The 21338-nt window shown below is 46.3% G+C and overlaps 1 protein-coding gene across 1 annotated transcript in view; it reads left to right on the top strand.

Moving 5' to 3' along the window:
• The window catches only part of PDILT (protein disulfide isomerase like, testis expressed), a 31336-nt gene extending 12272 nt beyond the window's left edge, over window positions 1-19064 (top strand). Inside the window, exons 5-11 of the mRNA XM_016222675.2 lie at window positions 2190-2300; window positions 2381-2506; window positions 9011-9208; window positions 13739-13859; window positions 15958-16136; window positions 17489-17578; window positions 18813-19064. Of these exons, the coding sequence (XP_016078161.2) occupies window positions 2190-2300; window positions 2381-2506; window positions 9011-9208; window positions 13739-13859; window positions 15958-16136; window positions 17489-17578; window positions 18813-19064 (1077 nt within the window). The remainder of the gene's footprint in view (window positions 1-2189; window positions 2301-2380; window positions 2507-9010; window positions 9209-13738; window positions 13860-15957; window positions 16137-17488; window positions 17579-18812) is intronic.
• The last annotated feature ends 2274 nt before the right edge of the window (window positions 19065-21338 follow it).

Raw genomic sequence — 21338 nt, 5'->3', positions numbered from 1 at the left:
CCATCTGAGCAAAGCCAGAAGAGCCAGGCATCATTCTAACACCTCCCTCTTCTCCGCCCCTCATGGCCAACTCGTCACTCCAACCCTAGTGATTTTAAATCCAAAATATCCCTTGCACCTATCCACTTGTCTATAATGCTTCCCTCCCAGACCAAGCGACCATCGTCGCCCACAGCCTAACGGAACAGCCTAAGGCAATGTCCACCCAGCTGATCTGCCACATTCCCCTTTCTCCTCTCATGAGCAATCTTTCCAAAATTCAAATCTATTGGTCACTTTCCTCCTTCTCACTGAAAGCCTGTTGGTGAGTCCCTATTGTTAATCCAACTATTATAGAATAAAAATTCAAGTCCTTAACGAGACCGACAAGGCCTTCCGAAGCCTAGCCTCTGTGACACACCTTCCTGCCCGCTCTGGGGTCTAGATCTGAACTATCCAATACGGCAGCTGCTCATCACTTGTGACTATTTAAATTAAAATTTTAGCTCCTCGGTCAAACTGGCTTCATGTGGACGGTCGCTACTTTATTGGGCAGCATAGATTCACAGAGCATTTCCATCACACAAAGTTCTATCGTGGTCTCGTTCCTGGAACATGCCTTACTCCCTCCTCACACAAAGCCAGGTTCTTACAATAACCATGTTACTTACAGGTATGGCTCAGAGAGGTTAGGTTACTTGCCCAAGGCCACAGAGGAGACAGGTAGTGATACCCAGATCTGCCTGACTCTTACAGAAGACTGTGAGCCCACTGCATTTTCACATGTGCCCATGGAAATCAATGAAGGGCTTTTATTTGAAGAATAAAATAACTTCATTAGTGTTTCTGAATGGGACAACACAGAGTCCAGAAATAGATACAAATACATATGGGAATTTACTATATGATATTTTAGATTAATAGGGAAAAATGTATGTTATTCAATGACTAGTGTTGAAAGAATTGGATAGCCATTGAAAGCAAAACACTAAAGCTAAATTCATACACCACTCCTTTCACAAGACCTTGGAAGGGCCAGAAGATGCCACGGGGAGTCTGCTTTGTAGTGTTGGAGTGGGAAAGCTCTTTATAAAGCATGACAGAAACTCCGAAACAAGGAAAAGAAATATTGATAAATCTGGACCACATAAAAATTTAAAAGTTCTGCAGAATAACCCAAAAGCCAAGTAGCAAACTTGGACAATGCATTTGGGAGAGATTTGGTCTATTTTAATGGTTAAGGACATGGACACTGGGGTCAGACTGCCTGGGTTGGAATCTAGGCTCCACCTCTAGTTTAGAAAACTTAGGCAGGTCACTTCACTTTTCTGTGCCTCATTTCCCTCAACTGTAGAGTAGGAGAAATAATAGTATGTAGCTCCATGAGATGTTTTGAGGATTAAATGAGTTGGGGCATATAACATGTTTAGAATGGCAGCTGGGACAACATGAGATCTCAATAAGTCTAGTCAGCATTATTGGACTATTTTTATGACCAGAAAAGACTTTGGACTTTATCCAGAAGACAACAGGGTCTACGAAGTATTTAAGCAAGAGAATGACGTGATCAGATTTTCATTCTAACAATAGCGCTCTGGCTGAAGTGTGGGGGATGGCTTGAAGGAAAGCAAGGGGAGGAATTAGAAGACCACTCGGACATTTTTTCAAGAGTCCAGGAAAGAGGTGTGGACTAGGATGTGGGATTGGTGGAGATGGAGAGAAGGAGATTAAAGACGAAGAAATTAGGAGATAACTAATTCTTTCTCCTTCCCCCACACAGACTTTGATCTTGGGCTACAGAGAATAATAGCACCCCCTCTGTGGACCCAGGTCCTTCTGAGAAGACATCATCAGGCAGGATTAGACATGTAAAAATCAGGGAAAACACACCGAGGGACCTGGGGAGACTCTTAAGACCATGATGTAGGCTTGGCCCTCGGAAGGGAGGGAGGAAGGAAGGAAGGAAGGAAGGAAGGAAGGAAGGAAGGAAGGAAGGAAGGAAGGAAGGAAGGAAGGAAGGAAGGAAGGAAGGAAGGACCCACAGGACAATCCGCCGGGCTGTTCACATTTATGAAGTGCCTAGATTATTGGATTACATTGTACCATGGTGTTTTCTTTTTATCCAAGGGGAAAATTGTGCTGTTTATATTTAGTAAGTGTCTGCATCATGGAAGCCACTGCCCTCCAATGCTTTTCTTCTTTTGTCCAAGGGAAAAATGGTGAACCGCCAGGAGCTTATTAACGACAATACCAACAAACGTATCCTCCATCAACTCATAAAACAGCATCTTACAGGTTTTGTTATTGAATACAACACTGAGGTCAGTGAGTGAAGCTCCCCGAGGAGAAGGGTGGCTGGGGCCCCTGCGCGTGGGATGACCTGTGTTCCTTGTCGTTTCAGAATAAGGATCTGATTTATGAACTGAACATCCTGAATCACATGCTGCTTTTTGCCTCCAAGAGCTCCAAGTCGTTCAGTATGATAATGCAGCATTATAAGCTGGCGTTGAAGGAGTTCCAAAACAAGGTCTGTGGAGGCACCCTTCTTCTTCGGGGTTCCCCGATGGAGATCCTAGACTTGTAGACCCATTTGGTTGCCCTACTGATTATAAATTAAGCTAGGCACAATTTGCATGTTCATTTACATATGACTTGACTGATTTGCATTTCAATGCTGTGTATTAGTTACTATTTAATTTTCTATTCTAATTTTTTCCTATTGTTGACATTATTACAATTATCCCCTTTTTCACCCCCCTTCGCCCCTTCTACCCAGACTCTGCCCTCCCCTCCCCCTGGCTGTGAGCACATTGTCGCCTGTGCCCATGGAGAATGCATATCTGTTCTTTGGGTATTCTCTTTACCTTCTTTCATCCCATCTGGGCAGCCCCCTGAGACATGCAAGCGTTCCATGTATCCATGACTCTGATTCTATTTTGTTCATCTGTTTATTATGTTCATGACATTCCACAAATAAGTGAGATCATATGGTATTTGTCTTTCTCTGAGTGGCTTATTTTGAGCATTATAATTTCCAGTCTGTCCATGCTGTCACAAAAGGTAAGAGTTCCATCCTTTTTACAGCTGCGTGGTATTCCACTGCGTAAATGTACCACAGCTTTTTTATCCACTCACCTACTGATGGCCACTTGGACTGTTTCCAGATCTTATCTATTGTAAATAATGCTGCTATGAACATCAGGGTGCATATATTTTTCCTAATTGGTGTTTCAGGTTTCTTAGGATATATTCCTAGAAGTGCGATCACTGGGTCAAAAGGCAGCTCCATTTTTAATTTTTGAGGAACCTCCATACTGTTTTCCACAGTGGCTGCCCCAGCCTGCATCCCCACCAGCAGTGTACTAGGGTTCCCTTTCTCCACATCCTTGCCAGCACTTGTTTGTTGATTTGCTGATGGCAGCCATTCTGGCAGGTGTGAGGTGATACCTCATTGTGGTTTTAATTTGCATCTCTCTGTTGGTTAGTGATGTTTAGCACATTTTCATATCTCTCTTGGCCATCTGTATGTCTTCTTTGGAGAAGAGTCTATTCAGGTCTTTTGCCCATTTTTTAATTGGATTCTTTGTCTTCCTGGTGTTAAGTTGTATAACTTTTTATATATTTTTGAAATTAACCCTTATCAGATGATCATTGGCAAATATGTTCTCCCATACAGTCGGTTCCATTTTCCTTTTGCTGATGGTTTCTTTTGCTGTGCAAAAACTTTTTACTTTGATGTAGTCCCATTTGTTTATTTTCTCCTTTGTTTCCCTTGCTCCAGGAGACATATCAGCAAAAATATCGCTACAAGAGATGTCTGAGATTTTACTGCTAGGATTTTTATGGTTTCATGTCTTACATTTAAGTCTTTTGTCCATTTTGAGTTTATTTTTGTGTATAGTGTAAGTTGGTGGTCTAGTTTCATTTTTTTGCACGTACCTTTCCAATTTTCCCAACACCATTTATTGAAGAGACTGTCTTTACTCCATTTTATGCTCTTCCTCCTATGTCTAATATTAATTGACCATAGAGGTGTGGGTTGATTTCTTGGCTCTTTGACCTATATGCCTGTTCCTAAGCGAGTACCAAGCTGTTTTGATGACAGTGGCCTTATAGTATAGTTTGATATCTGTATTGTGATCCCTCCAACTTTGTTTTTTTCTCTCGCAAGATTGCTGTGGCTATTTGGGGTCTTTTTTGGCTCCATATACATTTTTAGAATATTTCTTCTAGATCTGTAAAATATGCCATTAGGGTAGATTGCTTTGGGTAGCTTCGACATTTTGATGATGTTAATTCTTCCAATCCATGAACATGGTATATTCTTCCACTTGTTTATATCTTCCTCTATCTCTTTTTTCAATGTCCTGTACTTTTCTGAGTACAGGTCTTTGACCTCCTTGGTGAAGTTTATTCCTAAGTATTAACTTTTTTGTTGCAATAGTAAATGGGATTGTTTTCTTAATTTCTCTTTCTGATAGCTCATTATTGGTGTATAAAAATGCCATCAATTTCTGGATACTGGTTTTGTATCCTGCTATTTTGCCAAATTCATTTATTAGATCTAGTAGGTTTTCTATATATAATGTCATGTCATCTTTGAATAATGACAGTTTTACTTCCTCCTTTCCAATTTGGATGTCTTTTATTATTTTCTGATAGGTGAGGCTAGAGCTTCCAGTACTATGCTGAATAAGAGTGCTGAAAGCAGACACCCTGTCTTGTTTCTAATTTTTAGGAGATGGCTTTCTAGTTTTTCCCTGTTGAGTATGGTGTTGGCTGTGGGTTTGTCATATATGGCCTTTATTACGTTGAGGTATTACTCGCACTTTCCTGAGAGTTTTTATCACAAATAGGAGCTAGGTTTTGTCAAATACTTTTTCTGTGTCTATTAATCTGATGATGTGATTTTTACCCTTCATTTTGTATATGTGATGTATCACATTTATTGATTTGAGAATATTGTACCAGCCTTGCATCCCTGGAATAAATCCCACTTGATCATGTTACTTGATCTTTTTAATGTATTGCTGAATCCCATTTGCTACTATTTTGTTGAGGATTTTAGCATCTATGTTCATCAGAGAGATTGGCCTATAATTTTCTTTCTTTGTAGTGCATCTGGTTTTGGAATTAGGCTAATGCTGGCCTCATAAGAAAATCTTGGGAGTCTTCTCTTTTTTAAAAAGTTTTATTTGGTTAATTCTCACCTGAGGATATTTTTTCCATTGATTTTTAGAGAGAGTAGAAAGAAGGGGAATGGGGAGAGAGAGAGAGAGAGAGAGAGAGAGAGAGAGAGGAGTGCAGGACACATCGAGCCTCCTGCATGAGCCCCGGTCAAAGCTGGGGATCGAAGCCCACAACCCAGGTATATGCCCTTGACTGAGAATCAAACCTGTGATGCTCTAACCACTGAGCCATGCTGGCCAGGGTGCTCCTCTTTAATTTTTTGGAATAGTTTGAGGAGGATAGGTGTTAGTTCTTCTTTGATGTTTGGTAAAACTCACCTGTGAAGCCATCTGGTCCAGGACTTTTGTTTGGTGGGAGTTTTTTGATTACTGCTTAAATTTCATTAGTTGTCATTGGTATATTCAGGTTTTCTGATACTTCTTCGTTGAGTTTTGGAAAATTGTATGTTTCTAGGAATTTGTCCATTTCGCCCAGGTTGTCCCATTTGTTAGAATGTAGTTCTTCATCCTATTTTCTTATAATTCTTTGTATTTCTGTGGCCTCAGTTGTTATTTCATCTTTCTTTTCTTAAAAAAATTTTTTTCATTTTACTTTTTCCATCACATTTATCTTCTCTCTTTTTTTTTTTTTTAGTATATCTTTATTGATTTCAGAGAGAGAAAAGGAGAGGGGGAGAGAGAAATAGAAACATCGATGATGAGAGAGTCATTGATCAAGCCCACAACCCGGGCATGTGCCCTGACCGGGAATTAAACCCTGATCACCTGGGTCCTGGGTCGACGCTCAACCGCTGAGCCACGCCCGGCCGGGCCATCATGTTTGTCTTCTCTATGCCCTATTCTACCTCCACCTCCAGCCCCCGCAATCACCACACTGTATCCATGTCCATGAGTTGTCTTTTTTTGTCTTTTTTGTTCAATCCGTCCACCCCCTTCCCCAACACTCCTTGCCCACCCCACCAGAGCTGTCTGCCTCCCTTCTATGAGTCTGTCTCTATTTTACTTGTTAGTTGTTTGTTCATTAAATTCCACATATGAGTGAGATCATGTGGTACTTATCTTTCTCTGATTGGCTTATTTCACTTAGCATAATGTTCTCCAGGTTCATTCAAGTGGTTGTAAAGGGTAAAATTTCCTTCCTTTTTTCAGCTGCATAGTATTCCATTGTGTAAATGTACCTCAGCTTTTTATCCACTCATCTACTGATGGGCACTTGGGCTGCTTCCAAATCTTGGCTATTGTAAATAATGCTGCTATGAACATGGGGGTGCATATATTCTTTTGAATTAGTGTTTCTGGTTTCCTTGGATAAATTCCCAGAAGTGGGATCACTGGGTCAAATGGCAGTTCCATTTTTAATTTTTTGAGGAATCTCCGTACTGTTTTCCATAGTGGCTGCACCAGTCCGTAGTCCCACAAACAGTGCATTTCATCTCTTTCATTTCTGATTTTATTTATTTGGGTCCCCTCTCTCTTTGTTTTTTGATGAGTCTGGTTAAAGATTTATCAATCTTGTTTCACTTTTTGAAGAACTAGCTTTTGATTTCATTGATCTTTCGTATTGTTTATTTCTAGTCTCTATGTCATTTATTTCTGCTCTGATCTTTATTATTTTCTTCATTTACCTACGTTGGGCTTTTCCTGTTCTTTCTCTAATTCTTTAAGCTGTAGGGTTAGAATGTTTACTTGAGGTTTTTCTTGCTTCTTGAGGTAGCCTCATAGGCCTGTAGTGCTAGGAATGTCCCTCACAGGGCTGCTTTCTCTGTGTCCCATAGATTTGGGGTTTGGGGCTGTTGTGTGTTCATTTTCACTTATTTCCAGGAAATTTTTTATTTCTTCCTTGATCTCCTTGGTAACCCACTCACGGTTTAATAACATGCTACTAGTCCCCATGTGTCTCTTCCTTTCTTGTCAACCCTCTGCTTCTTCTCTCATCTTTGATAAGTTCCACTGGTATTTCATGGACACGCCCCTCTAAGCATGGGAACTGCTGTGTGGGGGCAAGACCAGCCCTGTCTGAGGTCAGGGACTGTGAAGGCCTGGAGTGTGAAGCAGCACAGTGTCTGGTAGATAATTAAATTTCTAGGCTTTAGCATCACACAGACTTGAGTTCAAATTCTCTTCCTCTGAGAAGTGGGTTTTGTTTTAGGTGAGATTCTTAACCTCTCAGCCTCTCACGTGTAACATGGAGCTTTGTGGTAAGAATTAGAGGTACTTTATAAAGCAACGAGCAAATGTACAATAAACAGTGTTTATTACTGTGGACATTATTGTCATTAGAAACCAATCTGTTTTTCCTAAGCACTATACCTATAATTCTGCAGTTACCACCACCTGGACCATAGGGCCTATTTTTCTCTTTATTTTTGCAAGTAGTGCATTAATGGCAATTTTTTTCTTTTGAAGAAAATGACTGAAATTTAAACAAAATGGTGAAAAACTTTGTAATCCAAAATAAACAGAGTAAAGCCTCTAGGTCACAAAACTATTTAGTTGTACATGCTTCTTTCCACCTTATTATTGCCCAGGAGTAATGCTCTAAGCACAGCAATACTGCTTGTAACTATATTTCCTGGTTTATATCATTTTAAACTTTAAGATTTTTTTGATGTAATTAAATTGATCACAATCTGATTGCTTTCCCTCTGGATTTATTAATTTGTTTAACCATTTATTGTCTGGCTTCTCTACTAGAACATAAGCTCCATGCCTAGTAGGCCTTCCATGAATATTTGTTGAATGAGTGAAGTTGTGTATTTCCTTGATAGGAAAATAATTTAAAATAATAAGTTGACATGTCTTGAGCATTTTCTACCTCCAGCCACTGAACTCAGCCTTTACAGACATTGTCCTGTTTAATTTGCATAGCAACCCTGAAAGGTGGGAGCTGTTATAATCACTTCACAGAAAACAAAACTGAGGCACAGCAAGGGGGGTTACTGTTTTGCCCAAGGACGAAGGATGAAAGCTCAGGACCTTCTGGCCCCCACGTGTGTGGATGGTGATAGGAGGCTGATGACGGTTGCCTGTGGGTGCCCTAGGGTGCAGGGCTGCACCTGCCTGAGGAAGGGAGGCTTTATTGTCTTTCAGTGGGCTCCACAGACTCTGCAGTGTGCGTGCCCTCCCGCAGCCGCCCACAGTTTCTCTTCCTCGGTAAGGGATTTGTTAACGTAAGAAACATTCAAAGCTGTGAAGAATTTTTGCGAGTTTATTTGAGCCAAACTGTGGACGCATTCCGGGAAGCAGAATTTCAAAGGACTTGAGAGAATGCTCCGGAGAAGGGCAGTTTTGCACCTTGTTTTAAACATTACAATCAAAAGAGGAGGCCCAGTTGGGTTACCTGAAATCCATCGGTGATAGACTAAGGAGGCGGGCGGGGGAAAGCAAAGCCGGGAACCTTTGGGACTGGATAAAAGTAAAATGAGAGACACAGGCTTCTTTTACTTAGGGGGTGCAGGATAGTTAACAGTCAGCAATTAATGTAACAGTGATTAGGAGGTTGTTTGTGGTCCGGTTTGTGGTTTTTAGGGCCTGGAAAAAGGGGAAATTACTTTGTTTTTTTGCAAAGGCATGTTAATTAGATAACCAACAGGCCTAGTTAAGGTAAAGATTGACCTTTGTTAGGGAAAAATACTGCCTCAGGACAAGACTACCCACCCGAAGCTGCTTTTGGTTGAACTACGTTTTAGTTTCCCAGCATCCTTTGTGGTTACCGAAGGCCGCCCGGAGCCTGTCGGGTTTAGTGCGCGGCCCCTTCTCGCAGCTTCCTCACCCAGCTTCAGTTCTTTACCCTCTCCCCGGCCTGGGGTCCAGAGAGACTCAGGTGTCGCTTGATCCGGCAGATCCTCTTCATCCTGGTGGATGCCGACGAGCCGAGGAACGGGCGCATCTTCAAATACTTCCACATCACAGGGGTCGACATCCCCGCCGTCCAGATCCTGAACTTAAGTTCTGACGCGAGGTACAAAATGCCTTTCGAGAACATTACCCTCCAGAACCTCAAGAAATTTGGGCACAGCTTCCTGAACAGAAATGCCAAGGTAAGTTTGTCCTTGAGCAGGGTTTACCCAGAACCTCAGGGTCACTTATCTTTTCTTATTCTGCTGGTTGGCTCATCTGATTGACGCTGAAGAAAGGTCAAGCTCAAGGTTCCATGTGGGGACATATCCCCATGTACCCCACCTCCAACCTATTCAGCTTTTGATCCGTCCTGACCCTGTACAACTCCACCATTAATTCTTTATACTTAGAGTAAAGGTATTTCCTTGGCAGAAATTACCAATTTGAAATGCAGGCACCCCCAGGGCCGATACCCTCTTTTCAGATTCTCATGTGAAAGATTTACTTGGCTGAAGGGTAGATGGTTGCTGTGCGGCTGGAGATGGGCTGAAATGTATTAAGTAATCAGGATTCAACCTCAAAGGCTTCAGGGGCCTTCTCTTTGGAGAGCTGGAAGGGAGGCTATTTTGCTAGAAGGGAGGAGAGGCTGCCAACGGGTGGCATGGTCACCTGCTGCCACTCAGCACTTGCCACATACTCCACCGCCCTGCCCATTTAGGTGACCGCATTTTTTATTTTCTAAATGGGGACACTTTTGAGGGTACTGGGGACATTCTTTAAAAGTATTGTTGGACAGCAGGAATAAATTGGGATTCTCCAGGCAAACCCTTTGCTCTGGGGGCTTCTTTCCGTCCACGACCTTCTGTCTACATCCCCACAGATAAAAATACTTCCCCTGCAGTCTTCCCCAGCGAACGCTGTTTTTCTCCTATGCACGTTGTCACAGGCCAAGCGGTGAGACTGGTGTCCCCCATGTGACTTCTCCTATCTTCGAGACGCCCCCTCCCCCAGGTCCTTTGGGTCCCGTGCCTTTGGACTTAATCAGCTCCTGCCCCCTGTAGCTCTTGTTCTCTGATCATCTCCCTTTCACTCTCTGAGGACTTAAGCTCCTCATTGCAGATTTGCCCTGCACCCGACTCTGCCCTCATTTCCGGGGATTTCAGTATCTAAAACCCTGGGGTCTCTCCTCCCATAATTGTTGTGTCCATGCCAAGGAAGCCACATGTTCTATGGCTACACTCTAGAGATGGCAGGCCCCCCTCTGAAAGCCTGGTTCAAGCTTCCCATCCTCTTAGTTCCCTTCTCTAAGACCCACATGGCTGCAATCCCTTGCCTTTTCCATGGTTGCCACTCTCCTGATCTCATTTTGTTGTGGGTGGCAGGAAACGGCACTGGGTGTTAGTCTGGTGGGGGTCACACCAGACCTGTGTTCAGCAACCTCAGTACTTGGGTTCTGGCTAGGAAAGAATTCAGAGCCAAGACCCAAACTATAAGAGAACATTTATTTAGTAAAATTACAGAGGTGGAAGAAATAATTCCTAGAAGAAATGGGCTTAGGGAACAAGTTATAGAGGCAATGGAAGGGCCCTAGGAGCTTGGGAGTGAGGAAGCTGATGGTAACGTGCCTGGGGCCCAGGAGAGGAAGCAGAAGGAAAGGGAAAGGCACAGGCATGCTCCCAGGAGGGAGAGCCCTGGGTCCTCTGTCCTCCTGGTTTTATGTTAGGGGAGGTCCCAGGGAAAGAGCTCATAATATTCAGCTGCTATCCAGGTGGTCCTTTCAGGGCTGTGGTCTCCACTGATTGATTAGTTGGCACCAGGGCGGTGGGGTGGGGCGGGGCGGGGGAGGGGGGTCATTATCCAATGCAGCTGGGCCTGAGGTCAGCCATGGCTGGTTTTGCTGCTTTTCTGGGCCTGGAGCTGGAATACTACTGAGGCCTAGATGTTATCTCTAGGGAGGAAAGGTCAGGGATCCAAAGACATGACCATTGATCCGCTAGGGGAGGAAAAGCCACCCTGGGGGTGAGGTCCCGCCCTACCTTTGCTAGGCATCCAGGACTTTCCACCCTGAAGACCTTTCGTACCTGGCCCATCGTCCGTGCTCTGCTCTTGTCGGTCTAAATGCCTATCACAATTTCACAATCTCTTCAGTGCCTTCCTTTGTGAACTTGGACTCCATTGGGATGATGATTCTCTAACTCTTCCATGCCCTCCACCTTCTACCTCTTCCACACCCTGTAGCATTTACCAGGCAAAATCACAACCTTGGTTGAAGCCACTTAAGCTTCCTACTGCTTCCAGGCCAGTGCCGCAGAAAGGAACATCACCGTGAGGCAGGCTCTGACGGGCTCCTCTCATAGACACCAGAGGTGTTACCGGACAGCCCCCAGAGTCAGTGGGAGAGGGCCGTTCCCAGTCTCGGTTCTTGTCTTCTCATATAAATGATTTTATACGAGAGACCTTGATTGCATTATGATAAAATGAATTTATTAAAACATTTAAGCAAGTGAATGAAAAAATTAAAGTATACACATTTATCAATGAAACAAGGCTAGCAAATCTATCCATCTGGCTTATGAAGCACAGGCGTGCTTTCAGCTAATCTGAAGAGCAAGTGGGATGGGGGTTTCTGCCTTATATACCTGCTTGTCTATAAGTTTTAAAAAATCCCTCTGCCAGATATCCTGGTGCAGGTTAACTCTTTGTTATGGTTTTCCCACAATTTATGAGAAGTACCTGGTAAGTTTGTCTTGACAAACCGAAGACCACTGACCTCTGTTTAAACAGTAGGTACTCTTCCTTTCCCTTCTTCCCTGCTGTTTTAACAGCTTCAGGACGATTCACACTAAGCGGTTTCTCTGATTAGTTTGAATTAAGATTCCTCCTCTCCTCCTCTCCTGCATTCTTTTGTGAGGAGAGGTTTTAGCCCTCTGTTCTCAAGATAAGGTCCCTCTACAAGCAGCCTGAAAAGCTTTTGGGCTTTGTTTAATTTTCCTGCCTCAGTTTCCCGATTTCTCCTGCCCTGAAACTTTCCTAGCCTCTTACTATCCTATAACAGAACCCCAAACCAAACCTCCCATGGGCCCTTAGAACTGTCCTGACATCTCTGTATAAATTTCTCTTAGTATGTTCATTCTCTTAATCTCCGACCTTATTTCTCCTCATATCCACTTCCCACTTTCAGTCTCTACTGAGCACTCTACTCATATCATTAAGAAAATAGAAAGTTTTACATAGGGTCCCCTCATTTTCCATGATCACATCTACAAACGTACTTGGAGCTCTGTCCGTTCTCTCTCTTCCCTCCAGTTACATCTTGGGAGGTGTCAAGGCCAACAGGTCCTCTTGTGTTCTTGGATACCCTTCCTCTGATCTGTGGGATATGCCTGATCTGGCCCATTGTTAATTCTTCATCATTTTCACCATTTCCCATCTTCCATGCCCAGTCCCCACACCATATATGCTCTTTTGGGAAGATTCTTCAAGTCCTTTCCACAGGCTGGAGTTGGGGATCAGGGAGGGCATTTAGGAGATGAGGCTGTTGAGTTGGGCAAAGGCCAGATAGCACGGACTTGTAAGCATATTAAGGATTTTATATCCTAAGAGAAGTGGAAAGCCAAACTTGCATGGTGAAAATGGAACTCTGCTGGTAGGAGAATATAGGTGTAGCGAGGATTAGGAGGAGATGTGAGAGAACACTGGGGGCTATTACAGTGATTTCAGTGGGAGATGAAGGCTACCTGGACTAGGGTAGTAGCCATGCAAACAAAGAGAAGGGTGTGGATTCAAGACATATTCAGAAAGCAATGTTTGTAGAGAAAAAAGGTATGTTCTGAGATTGACACCACTGCCTTAAAGAGAAGCAAGAGCTGGGTTGGTTCTTTCATTCAATCACCCACAAACTATTTATTGAGGTCCTACTATGTACCCAGCAGCGGACACTCAGTGATGAAGGAAGAAATGTCTCCTGTGATATTCTGGCTAGTGTGGTAGAGACACATTAATCAAATAACCAGAAATATAAATATAAATAAAGTTGAGTACTGATACAAGGAACAGTACCAAGTGTTATGAGAATGTGTGGTAGCAAGAGCTGAGCTAGCCTTGGGGAGAGTCCGGGAACTTTTCCCTTGAAGTCATTCTGAAGGATAAATCCGAGTTAACTAGTTAGAGAAGGGAGCAGAGGAGTAAGGCCTGGGGGGCTCTCCAGGCAGAGCAGCAAAGCCAAGGCCTGAGGTGTGGGAGGACCACTAGCCCTTTGGGTAAATGGAAGACCAATATGCCTGAAGAAAGCAAAGAAGAAGGGTGATGAGCTTGGAGGGGGTGGCAGAAACTGAAGTATGATAACATAGGTCATGCAAATTATCTTGATTTCAATTCTTGGTATAATTGGGGACAGCTAATATTTTTGGGGGGAGACAACTCTTAAGATCTTAAAGACATGAGCTTAACTCTCATCTAAGGATTCTAAGAATCATGTATTTGAAATGCTAGACTCCATCCCTGTTTGGAGCCTGGCCTCCTCCTTGGCCCTCTGACCGCCATTTGCCCTGGATGATCTAGCTTGACATCAAGCTCCTGATGGGCCTGAGCATCACACATTCTTCCCCAAGGGTCTTGTAAGGATAAGAGCAAGTGTCCCATTGTTTCCATTCAGGGCAGGAGGGTTGGGGGAGAAGATGGGACTGCCAACCCTTTTCTGGAGGCTATTGACCTCTCAAATTGTTTCCTAGAAACACCAATCCAGTGAAGAGCTCCCAATATATTGGGACCAGGGGCCGGTTAAGCAGCTTGTTGGCAAGAACTTCAATCCCGTCGTCTTTGACAAGGAAAAGGACGTTTTTGTGATGTTTTGTAAGTATCTCCACAGAGGCCACAGAAAGCAATGGCCCTGTTGTTACTTTTTAAATGTTGTTCCTTAATTCTTGGGCACCAAAATCTATCTAAGCACTATGCCAGGATGGTCTTCAGGCATCCAAAGAGTTTGGATCAAGATGCTATCAGCTAACAAAGCAACTGTGTCCCCACATTAAATTCTTGGAATGTGTGGCATACCTTCCACATACCCCAGGCCTGTGGCTTTGAATGAGGAGAGTGCTGATGGCCGACGGTGACTGCAGGCCGCAGTCTACCAGGCCTCCTGCCGAGCTGTTCTACACAGGATTGCATTTACTCCTCGCAGCATGCTTTTGAAAGTAGCTGCTATTATTGCTGCCACTTTACAGATGACTAAACAGGGAGGTGAGGGACTTTTCCAAAGTCAGGCAGCTAGTAAGTCCTGGGACTGGGGCTGGAAGCTAGATAGCCTGACTTCAGTGCTGACGCTGGTGACTGCTGCACCCAGCGGCAGTTCTGGTTTCGTGTAACTGAATGGTCGTATTGAACCTGCCTGAGTTGGTGTGCCCGATCTGCGGGCCCAAATCATACACCTAAAGGACTTAGCAGAGCATCTGGCGTATTGTAAGCACTTGATAAGTAACAGCTCTTATTCCTTTTGTTATAATTATTTCCCATGCTCATCTAAGGACGATTGCCCTTTCCTCACTGTCCCATTTTCATGTCACATCCAAGGCTGAGGACCTTCTCTCCCACTCTGAGACACAGAGAAGGGCGACACTGAAGTTACTCCATACGTTCTGTTATTCAACAGACGGAGTTTCCATTAATTGAGCACTTACAGTGAGCCAGGCATGACTTTGCCATTTACACACTTGCTGTCATTTCCTTCTCAAAATAAGCCTCTTAGGGAGGTTCAGTGGATTCCTCCATGATACAGATCAGGGAACCCAGCCTCAGAGAAGTTAATCGCCTTCCCCCAGGTCACTTCCTAGAGGGTGAGACAAGGGCTGGGTGGCATCATGAAGGCCTTTTAAAATCTCATTGAAATGGACTCTTATCCACAGTGAAGTGTTTAAGGTCTGTGTGGCTGAATAACCATGATCTGCTGCCTTTAAAAGGCTGGGGCAGCCTTTCTGAACTTACCTGACACCTGGAGTTATGAGAATGGCCATTTGGTTCTGGTAAAAGGCAAAAGCAGCCTCATTTTCTTGGAAGCAGGGCTGTTAGAACGGTTCCCCGGGGACTGTAGTCATTATGTTCCTTCCTGTTCCAACCCAGGGCCCAGTGGGCTCCGGGGGAACTGCAGGGGTGCTGCTGGGAGAGCAGATGGTCCCCGACGCTCCTGGCTTGTCAATGGAGGGATGTTCATCCAAATGTAGGGTGTCTGGGCCATTGAGGCCACTCTACACACAGAGAAAAGAACTGAAATGGACTGAGAGAAGGCAAGGTCTGATTGCCCCTGTCTTGAAGCTGGTCCCCGGTTTCTCTCCAGAGGGCTAGGTGCTTGGGCCAGACTCAAAGCTCAATGAATTAACTGTTCGTGAGGAAGCCGGTGTCCCCTCTTCAGGGGTAGATGCACTCATCAGAGCCTGTTCACTCTCTGGGTGTCTCCTCCACGGAACCGGAAGGCAGTGAGGTCTAATGGTCACAAATCAAAGCAGCCTGTCTGTAAATCACACTCCTCTGCTTAATTAACTGAGTGACCTTGAGCTAGGAAAACTCCGGAGCTTACACACACACACACACACACACACACACACACACACACACACTTTCTGGCAGAACATGAGGACTCATCTAGCATAAATATTTTTCTTGGTTTTTTTCTTCAACGGGAGTGGAAAGCTATGTTAGAGGAAACAAAGAGCAGAAGAAAATCTCCCAACACGGTGAAGGTATTGGTGCTTGGGTGGAAGGGACATAACTCTTCTAATGTTTTTAATCACGATCAGGTGGTACATTTGAGATGTAAAATGACCTTCCATACTATTGAAATAAAGGGGGGATACAAATTTTAAAGCAGCAGAACCATGGATGGAACACAGAGCCAGTGCTCACGGGGAGCTTTCGGAATCTTCACCCGTATGACCTAAGCCACGGCCCTCTCTTACAGACGCCCCATGGTGCTCCAAGTGCAGGGCGCTGTTCCCCGTGTTGGAGGAGTTGGGCATAAAGTATCAAAACCACTCCACAGTCATCATCGCCAAGATCGACATCACAGCAAATGACATTCAGTTGACACCCCTGGACCGGTACCCCTTCTTCAGGCTCTTCCCCACCGACTCGCAACAAGTGAGGGGCTCCTGGGTCTCTCGTAACTGGAAATCTGCTTATGTTATTACGAATGCAGTTTCTCCCTATTTCAGTTCTGCCTCCTACCAAGCCAGCTGCAGGCTCAGCTCCAGGCCCTATTATACTCTCCGGTTCAAAGGGTGTTTACCGTTGGCTTCCACAATAGTCCTAAGGCTCACTGGCACTGGGTCCAGCTGAAGTTTGCTGCTCATCTCTGACCCAGTCACTGTGGCTAAGTGGATGTGGGTGTTTGGATGGGTCAGGCCCAGGTTCCATGGTTCCCTCTGGTACCCAGACTAGATGGGGGATATTGCCATGTGAATATTGGGGGTGGGTGCTACTGGAAGGAGGAAGAATGCGCGACAGAAAAACAATCGATGTCTTTGACACTTTGGTATTATAGTCAGCAAACGACATCATTGCTCAAGGAGAGCGCACTCTATGCTGCCTGGACTAGTGTCAATAAAAGAATGACAAGCCAAGGTCCCTGCTCCCCAGAACAGTGTGGCTGAGTGTGGGGGAGAAGTCATGACCTGGGTCCATCTCCAAGTACAATTGAAATTGGAGAGGACAGATTCTGGAGGGCAGATGGGGCTGGAAGTCTTTATGCGGGGGGACATGGGATTTTGAAGAACAGTAAGGATTTAAATCAGGTTAGGAGAGGGGTGTGAATTAGAGGTGGGAAGTATAAGAAGGGTGGCCGTAGCCCCGTGAAGGACATGCCATGCTCCTGGTGCAGAAGATGCACGTGGGGGAGTCTTGGAAAACAAGGCTGGATCGAGGGGGTTGATCTGTCACAGATCTTTTGTTATCTGACAAGTGGTTCAGACCAGTGGGCAGTGAGCAGTTTCCCAATCTTAAAGACTGGAAAAGAAAGGGAAATAGTGATGGCTGAGCCACGAACATGTACCATATGCTTTGTAAAATAATAACTATTTTTATTATTCTTGTAATAATAACAGTAACAGCAAATACACATACAGCGCTCACTGCGAGGGAGGCATTGTTCTAAATGCTTTTCATGCAGTAACTCGTTAAGTCCTCCTAGCAGCTCTGTCAGATAGGTACTGTTAAGATCTTCATATTCCGGGCAAGGAAACTGAGTAAGAAACAGGTTAAGCATCCAGACCACCCCCCAAGTGATGAAGCCAGGGTTTCAGCCTGACAGTGTGGCCCCGTGGTCCGTGCCCTGGTTTTCATCTTTCTCTTGGAGCCATGATGATGGAGGCTCAGAGGTTAAGGAACCTGCCCATTGGACCCAGGTTGTTAGGAACCTGAGCCTGGATTCGTCCGCGTCAGGCCCCGAGTGTTTTGCAGGAGGCACCCCCCTGACGGCGCGCTCTCCTCCCCAGGCGGTGCTCTACGAGGGCGAACGCACCCTGCAGGGCTTCGCCGGCTTCCTGGAGCGTCAGGTCAAGGCCAGGCCTGAGGAGGAAGATGAGGTAAGCAGGGCAGCGCTACCCCGGACTCTCCTGTCTCCCACACAATCAAGGACCCAGCGGACTAGGGAAGTGGGTGCCAAGAGCCCCATAATCTTGCGTCCTCTGGAGATAGTAGAGGGTGAGCAACCCTCCGGTTTGGGTGACTGACTTCAATGGCACTGACTGCAAGGAGGCAGGAATGGCAGACTTCAGAGACCCTGGGAAGGGCAAAGGCTCTGAGGTCGCGCTCAGCTCCCAAGGCTGCTTCCCCGAGTCTACTGTCCACTGACTAGGTGACCAGATGTCTTGGTGGGATCCTGCTCTCTGACGACATCCTTCTGATCAGTGGGCCGACAGTCCCCATTCTCTCCTACTCCCATTCATGCTTCATCGATGCCGTCTCCTGAAAGGTGCCATTTCCATTAGTTAGGATCCTTTCCTCTGCAATGCCAGAAACACTACTCTTTGGCTTAAACAACAATGGGAATTTATCCCGCATAACTGGCAGAACATCAGACATAGATGGATCCAGAAACTCAAACTTGTTTTGTGTCTCCCCATCTCTCTTTTTTTCTTTAAGTATGTTTTTATTGATTTTTAGAGAGAGAGGAAGAGGGAATAGAGAGATAGAAACACCAATGAGAGAGAAATATCATCGACATCATCGATCGGCTGCTTCCTGCACGCCCCCCACTGGGGATCCAGCCCCCAACCTGGGCATGAGTCCTGACTGGGAATTGAACCAGTGACCTCTTGGTTCCTGGGTTGACACTCAACCTCTGAGCCACACTAGTCGGACTCCCCCATCTCTGTTTTCTTTGATGATGACTTCATTTCCAAGCAGTCACTTCCACGTAGGGAGTCAAAGATTGCCCCACAGCTCTAAACTAACACCCTTCCAGCTTAGAAAGCCCCTACTTCTTAGTAGCCCTAGCAAATGTCCTGAACAGGGATCTCATTAGCAAGGCCTGGGTCACAAATCCAGTCCCGGAGCTAGGCATGGGGCAGAGGGGACTTAGAGTGGAGGAAGGGTGGTTCCCCAAAGGTCCTCTTACTGGAGGGGCAAAACCACAGTTGGGCACTCCCCCACCCAAGCCCAGTAGACCTTTGTATCCATTGGGGTTGTCCAGGTGACTCTCTCTGGATGATTCCAGGGAAAGAGGGTTTGACAATCACCATCACAACTCTCACATACTTCTTGCCTCTTTAGCTCTTTACCCTCCATCTTCCTTTCCTTCCTCTTTTTCTTGGACAGCTAATGTCTGTTGAGCAAAAAGAAGTGATAGAAGAGGAGGTGCCAGCTAAGGAAGAGTTACCTGAGCAGAAGTCACCTAAGCTGGAGAGTGTGACCAAGCTGGAAGAGCCAGCTGGGCAGAGGTCGCCTAAGCTGGAGAATGTGACCAAGCTGGAAGAGCCAGCTGGGCAGAAGGCAACAGCTGAGGAGAAGGCTCAGCCAGAGGGATCACCAGGACAAGAGAGGAAACCAAGAGTGAAGGAAGAGCTGTAGCGCTTCCAATGTGAGGAGGGAAGGTGCCATTTCCAGGTCCTGGCATCATTTCTTGAGTAGATTTACTCCAATAGAATTATATTTCATTGTGGTGGGGGTGTGTGTGGAGGCTGGATAATAAAATAAAAGCCTCTGAATGTCTTCTGCTCTGTTTTCCCTGTTCCCTGTTTCTCCTGGTTGGCGCTGCCTTGGAAGAGCCGTGTGGCCAGGACTTCAGAGGGGCTGTGAGGGAAGCCATGGTAGCAACACGAATGAGTATCGCAACGTGCTGAGCATTACCTAGTTCTCACATCACTGGGACCCAGGTTCCATTATGCTCATTTCACAGATGAGAAAACTGAGGAGAAGAGGCTAAGCAACCAGCCAGGATCACACAGAAAGCCCTTGAGATGCGGTCCCAGGCAATCTCACAAACCGTTTAACCACTGTGCGCACACCACCCCCACCAGGTGGGGGTCCCCAGAGTTTGGCTAAAACTTTCAAATGAGGTGAACTGATTTGTTTACATTGCATTCTGGCGTCGTAAGAGAGATCCAACCCCAAGCCTGTCTTCACTCTTGCACATTTCAATAAGTGACCCAATCTCTTAAGCAGCAATGTTCTGGCATAATCCTCAAATTCCTTTTTACCTTTTACTACGGTAAAAGGGACTTGACCAATCCGTGTAACTTGGCCCCACCCACTTCCCTGCCTCCACCCGCCGTCTGGCTGCTGTAGTCTAACTGGTTGCTCTACTGCTACTGTACGCCGCCCCAGCCCCTCCAAAATCCATACTCCATAAAGCTGCTGAAGTGATCTTTTAAAAAAGCCACAGCCCCGAAGGCTCACAACTCTGCCTTGTTTTAAACCTCCAATAGCATTTTACTGCTTTTATAATAAAATCTAGTCTGCTTACCAGGCCTTCAAGGCCCAGAAAGTCCTGGTTCCGCAGATCCCCTCCCTCTCCCCTCTCATTTTCTAGGCTCCAGCCTTGTCTTTAAACATCTCAGACCCTTTCTCCTCATGGTATTTCTTCTGCCTAAACGCACACGCAGTACACACTCCTCCCCGGATCGTCATGCAGCTGTGTCCTTTATTTTTCCTGTTTGCCCTTTATTGAAGGGTCCCACATCCTCATGGGACCCCAGCCAAACCCGAAACCAGACAGGTCCTCCATTTATAGCAGGAGGCCTGGGAGGGGCGGGGAATGGCTTATGGCCTGGACACCACCTCCCTGGAAACAACCACCACAGACAGATAAGGGCTGGGGAAGAGAACTTGCCTCTCTGTTCTCTCCCTGTTGCCCCCACTTGAAAAGAAAGTCAAACACAGGCTGCCCAGCACCCCAGCCCCCACCCCACCCATAGCAGCGTTTGTGGGACTCCCCTCTGCGAAGGGGGGCCCCAGGCAGCTTCCCATTGCTCTTTCTTCACTTTGGTTTGCTCCTGGCAACTCCATGTCCTCTTCTGTCCTCCAGCCTCCAGCCCCTCACTCTCCCATCACTCCCACGTCATCTAGCACCTACTCGAACCTTCTCATCTCTAGGGCCTCCCTGCCCCAGGGCTCCTGGGGAAGCATCTCAGGCATCATCTCTCCTCCCAGCAAGGGGCCCGGCCAGGCCCCCTCTGCCCAGGATGTGGGACTCACAGGGCTGCCCCACCCTCCTTGAGGTCAGGGGCTGAGCACTGGCGTCTCGTCCTCTGGGGGAGTAGTGTTGGGCTGGATATGGTTGCGGCTGCTGGGGATAACAGTTGTGCTTTTTAGGCTGGAAGTACTGGGGTTCAGGCTGCCCAGAATCCCCTCCTTGGGATCGGCCCCCTCCATCCAGGGAGTTCCTGCGAGGACGGTGGGACCTTCGGGGACTTGGGGGCCTGTGGGCAGGGGCAGGGGTGGCCAGTGGGGGAGTAACCTCCTCAGGGGGTTGGGGTGGAGCTGGGGCCCCATCCGTGGCCAGGACTCCCGGCGCTGGGGGTTGTTCTTGAAGGGGAATCGAGGCTTACAGTCACGAGGGGGCACAAAGCGGGCTGGGGGCCTGCGCAGCCCTCCACCCCGGCCCCCAGAGCCCTGCAGCCCTTGCAGCCACAGCTGCTCCTGCTTGAGCCAGCAAAGGCCACCACCACGAAAGGCAGGGTCCTCCTCCATCAGCTGTGACACCTGCTCCCAGCTTGACGGGTGGCGAAGGAGACCGGGCTGAGGGCACCTGGTCCTTGGGGGCTTCCTCCTCTACTACCTCGGACCCTGGGGGCATGGCCCAGGTGCCCTCATTGGCTTCTTCACTCTCATCCTCATGATCCT

The sequence above is a fragment of the Miniopterus natalensis genome, chromosome 3, assembly GCF_054644295.1.
Source record: "Miniopterus natalensis isolate mMinNat1 chromosome 3, mMinNat1.hap1, whole genome shotgun sequence".
Classification (NCBI taxonomy): domain Eukaryota; kingdom Metazoa; phylum Chordata; class Mammalia; order Chiroptera; family Miniopteridae; genus Miniopterus; species Miniopterus natalensis.
Note: the sequence above shows the minus strand (reverse complement) of the source record. Positions and strands in the feature narration are given on the sequence as shown.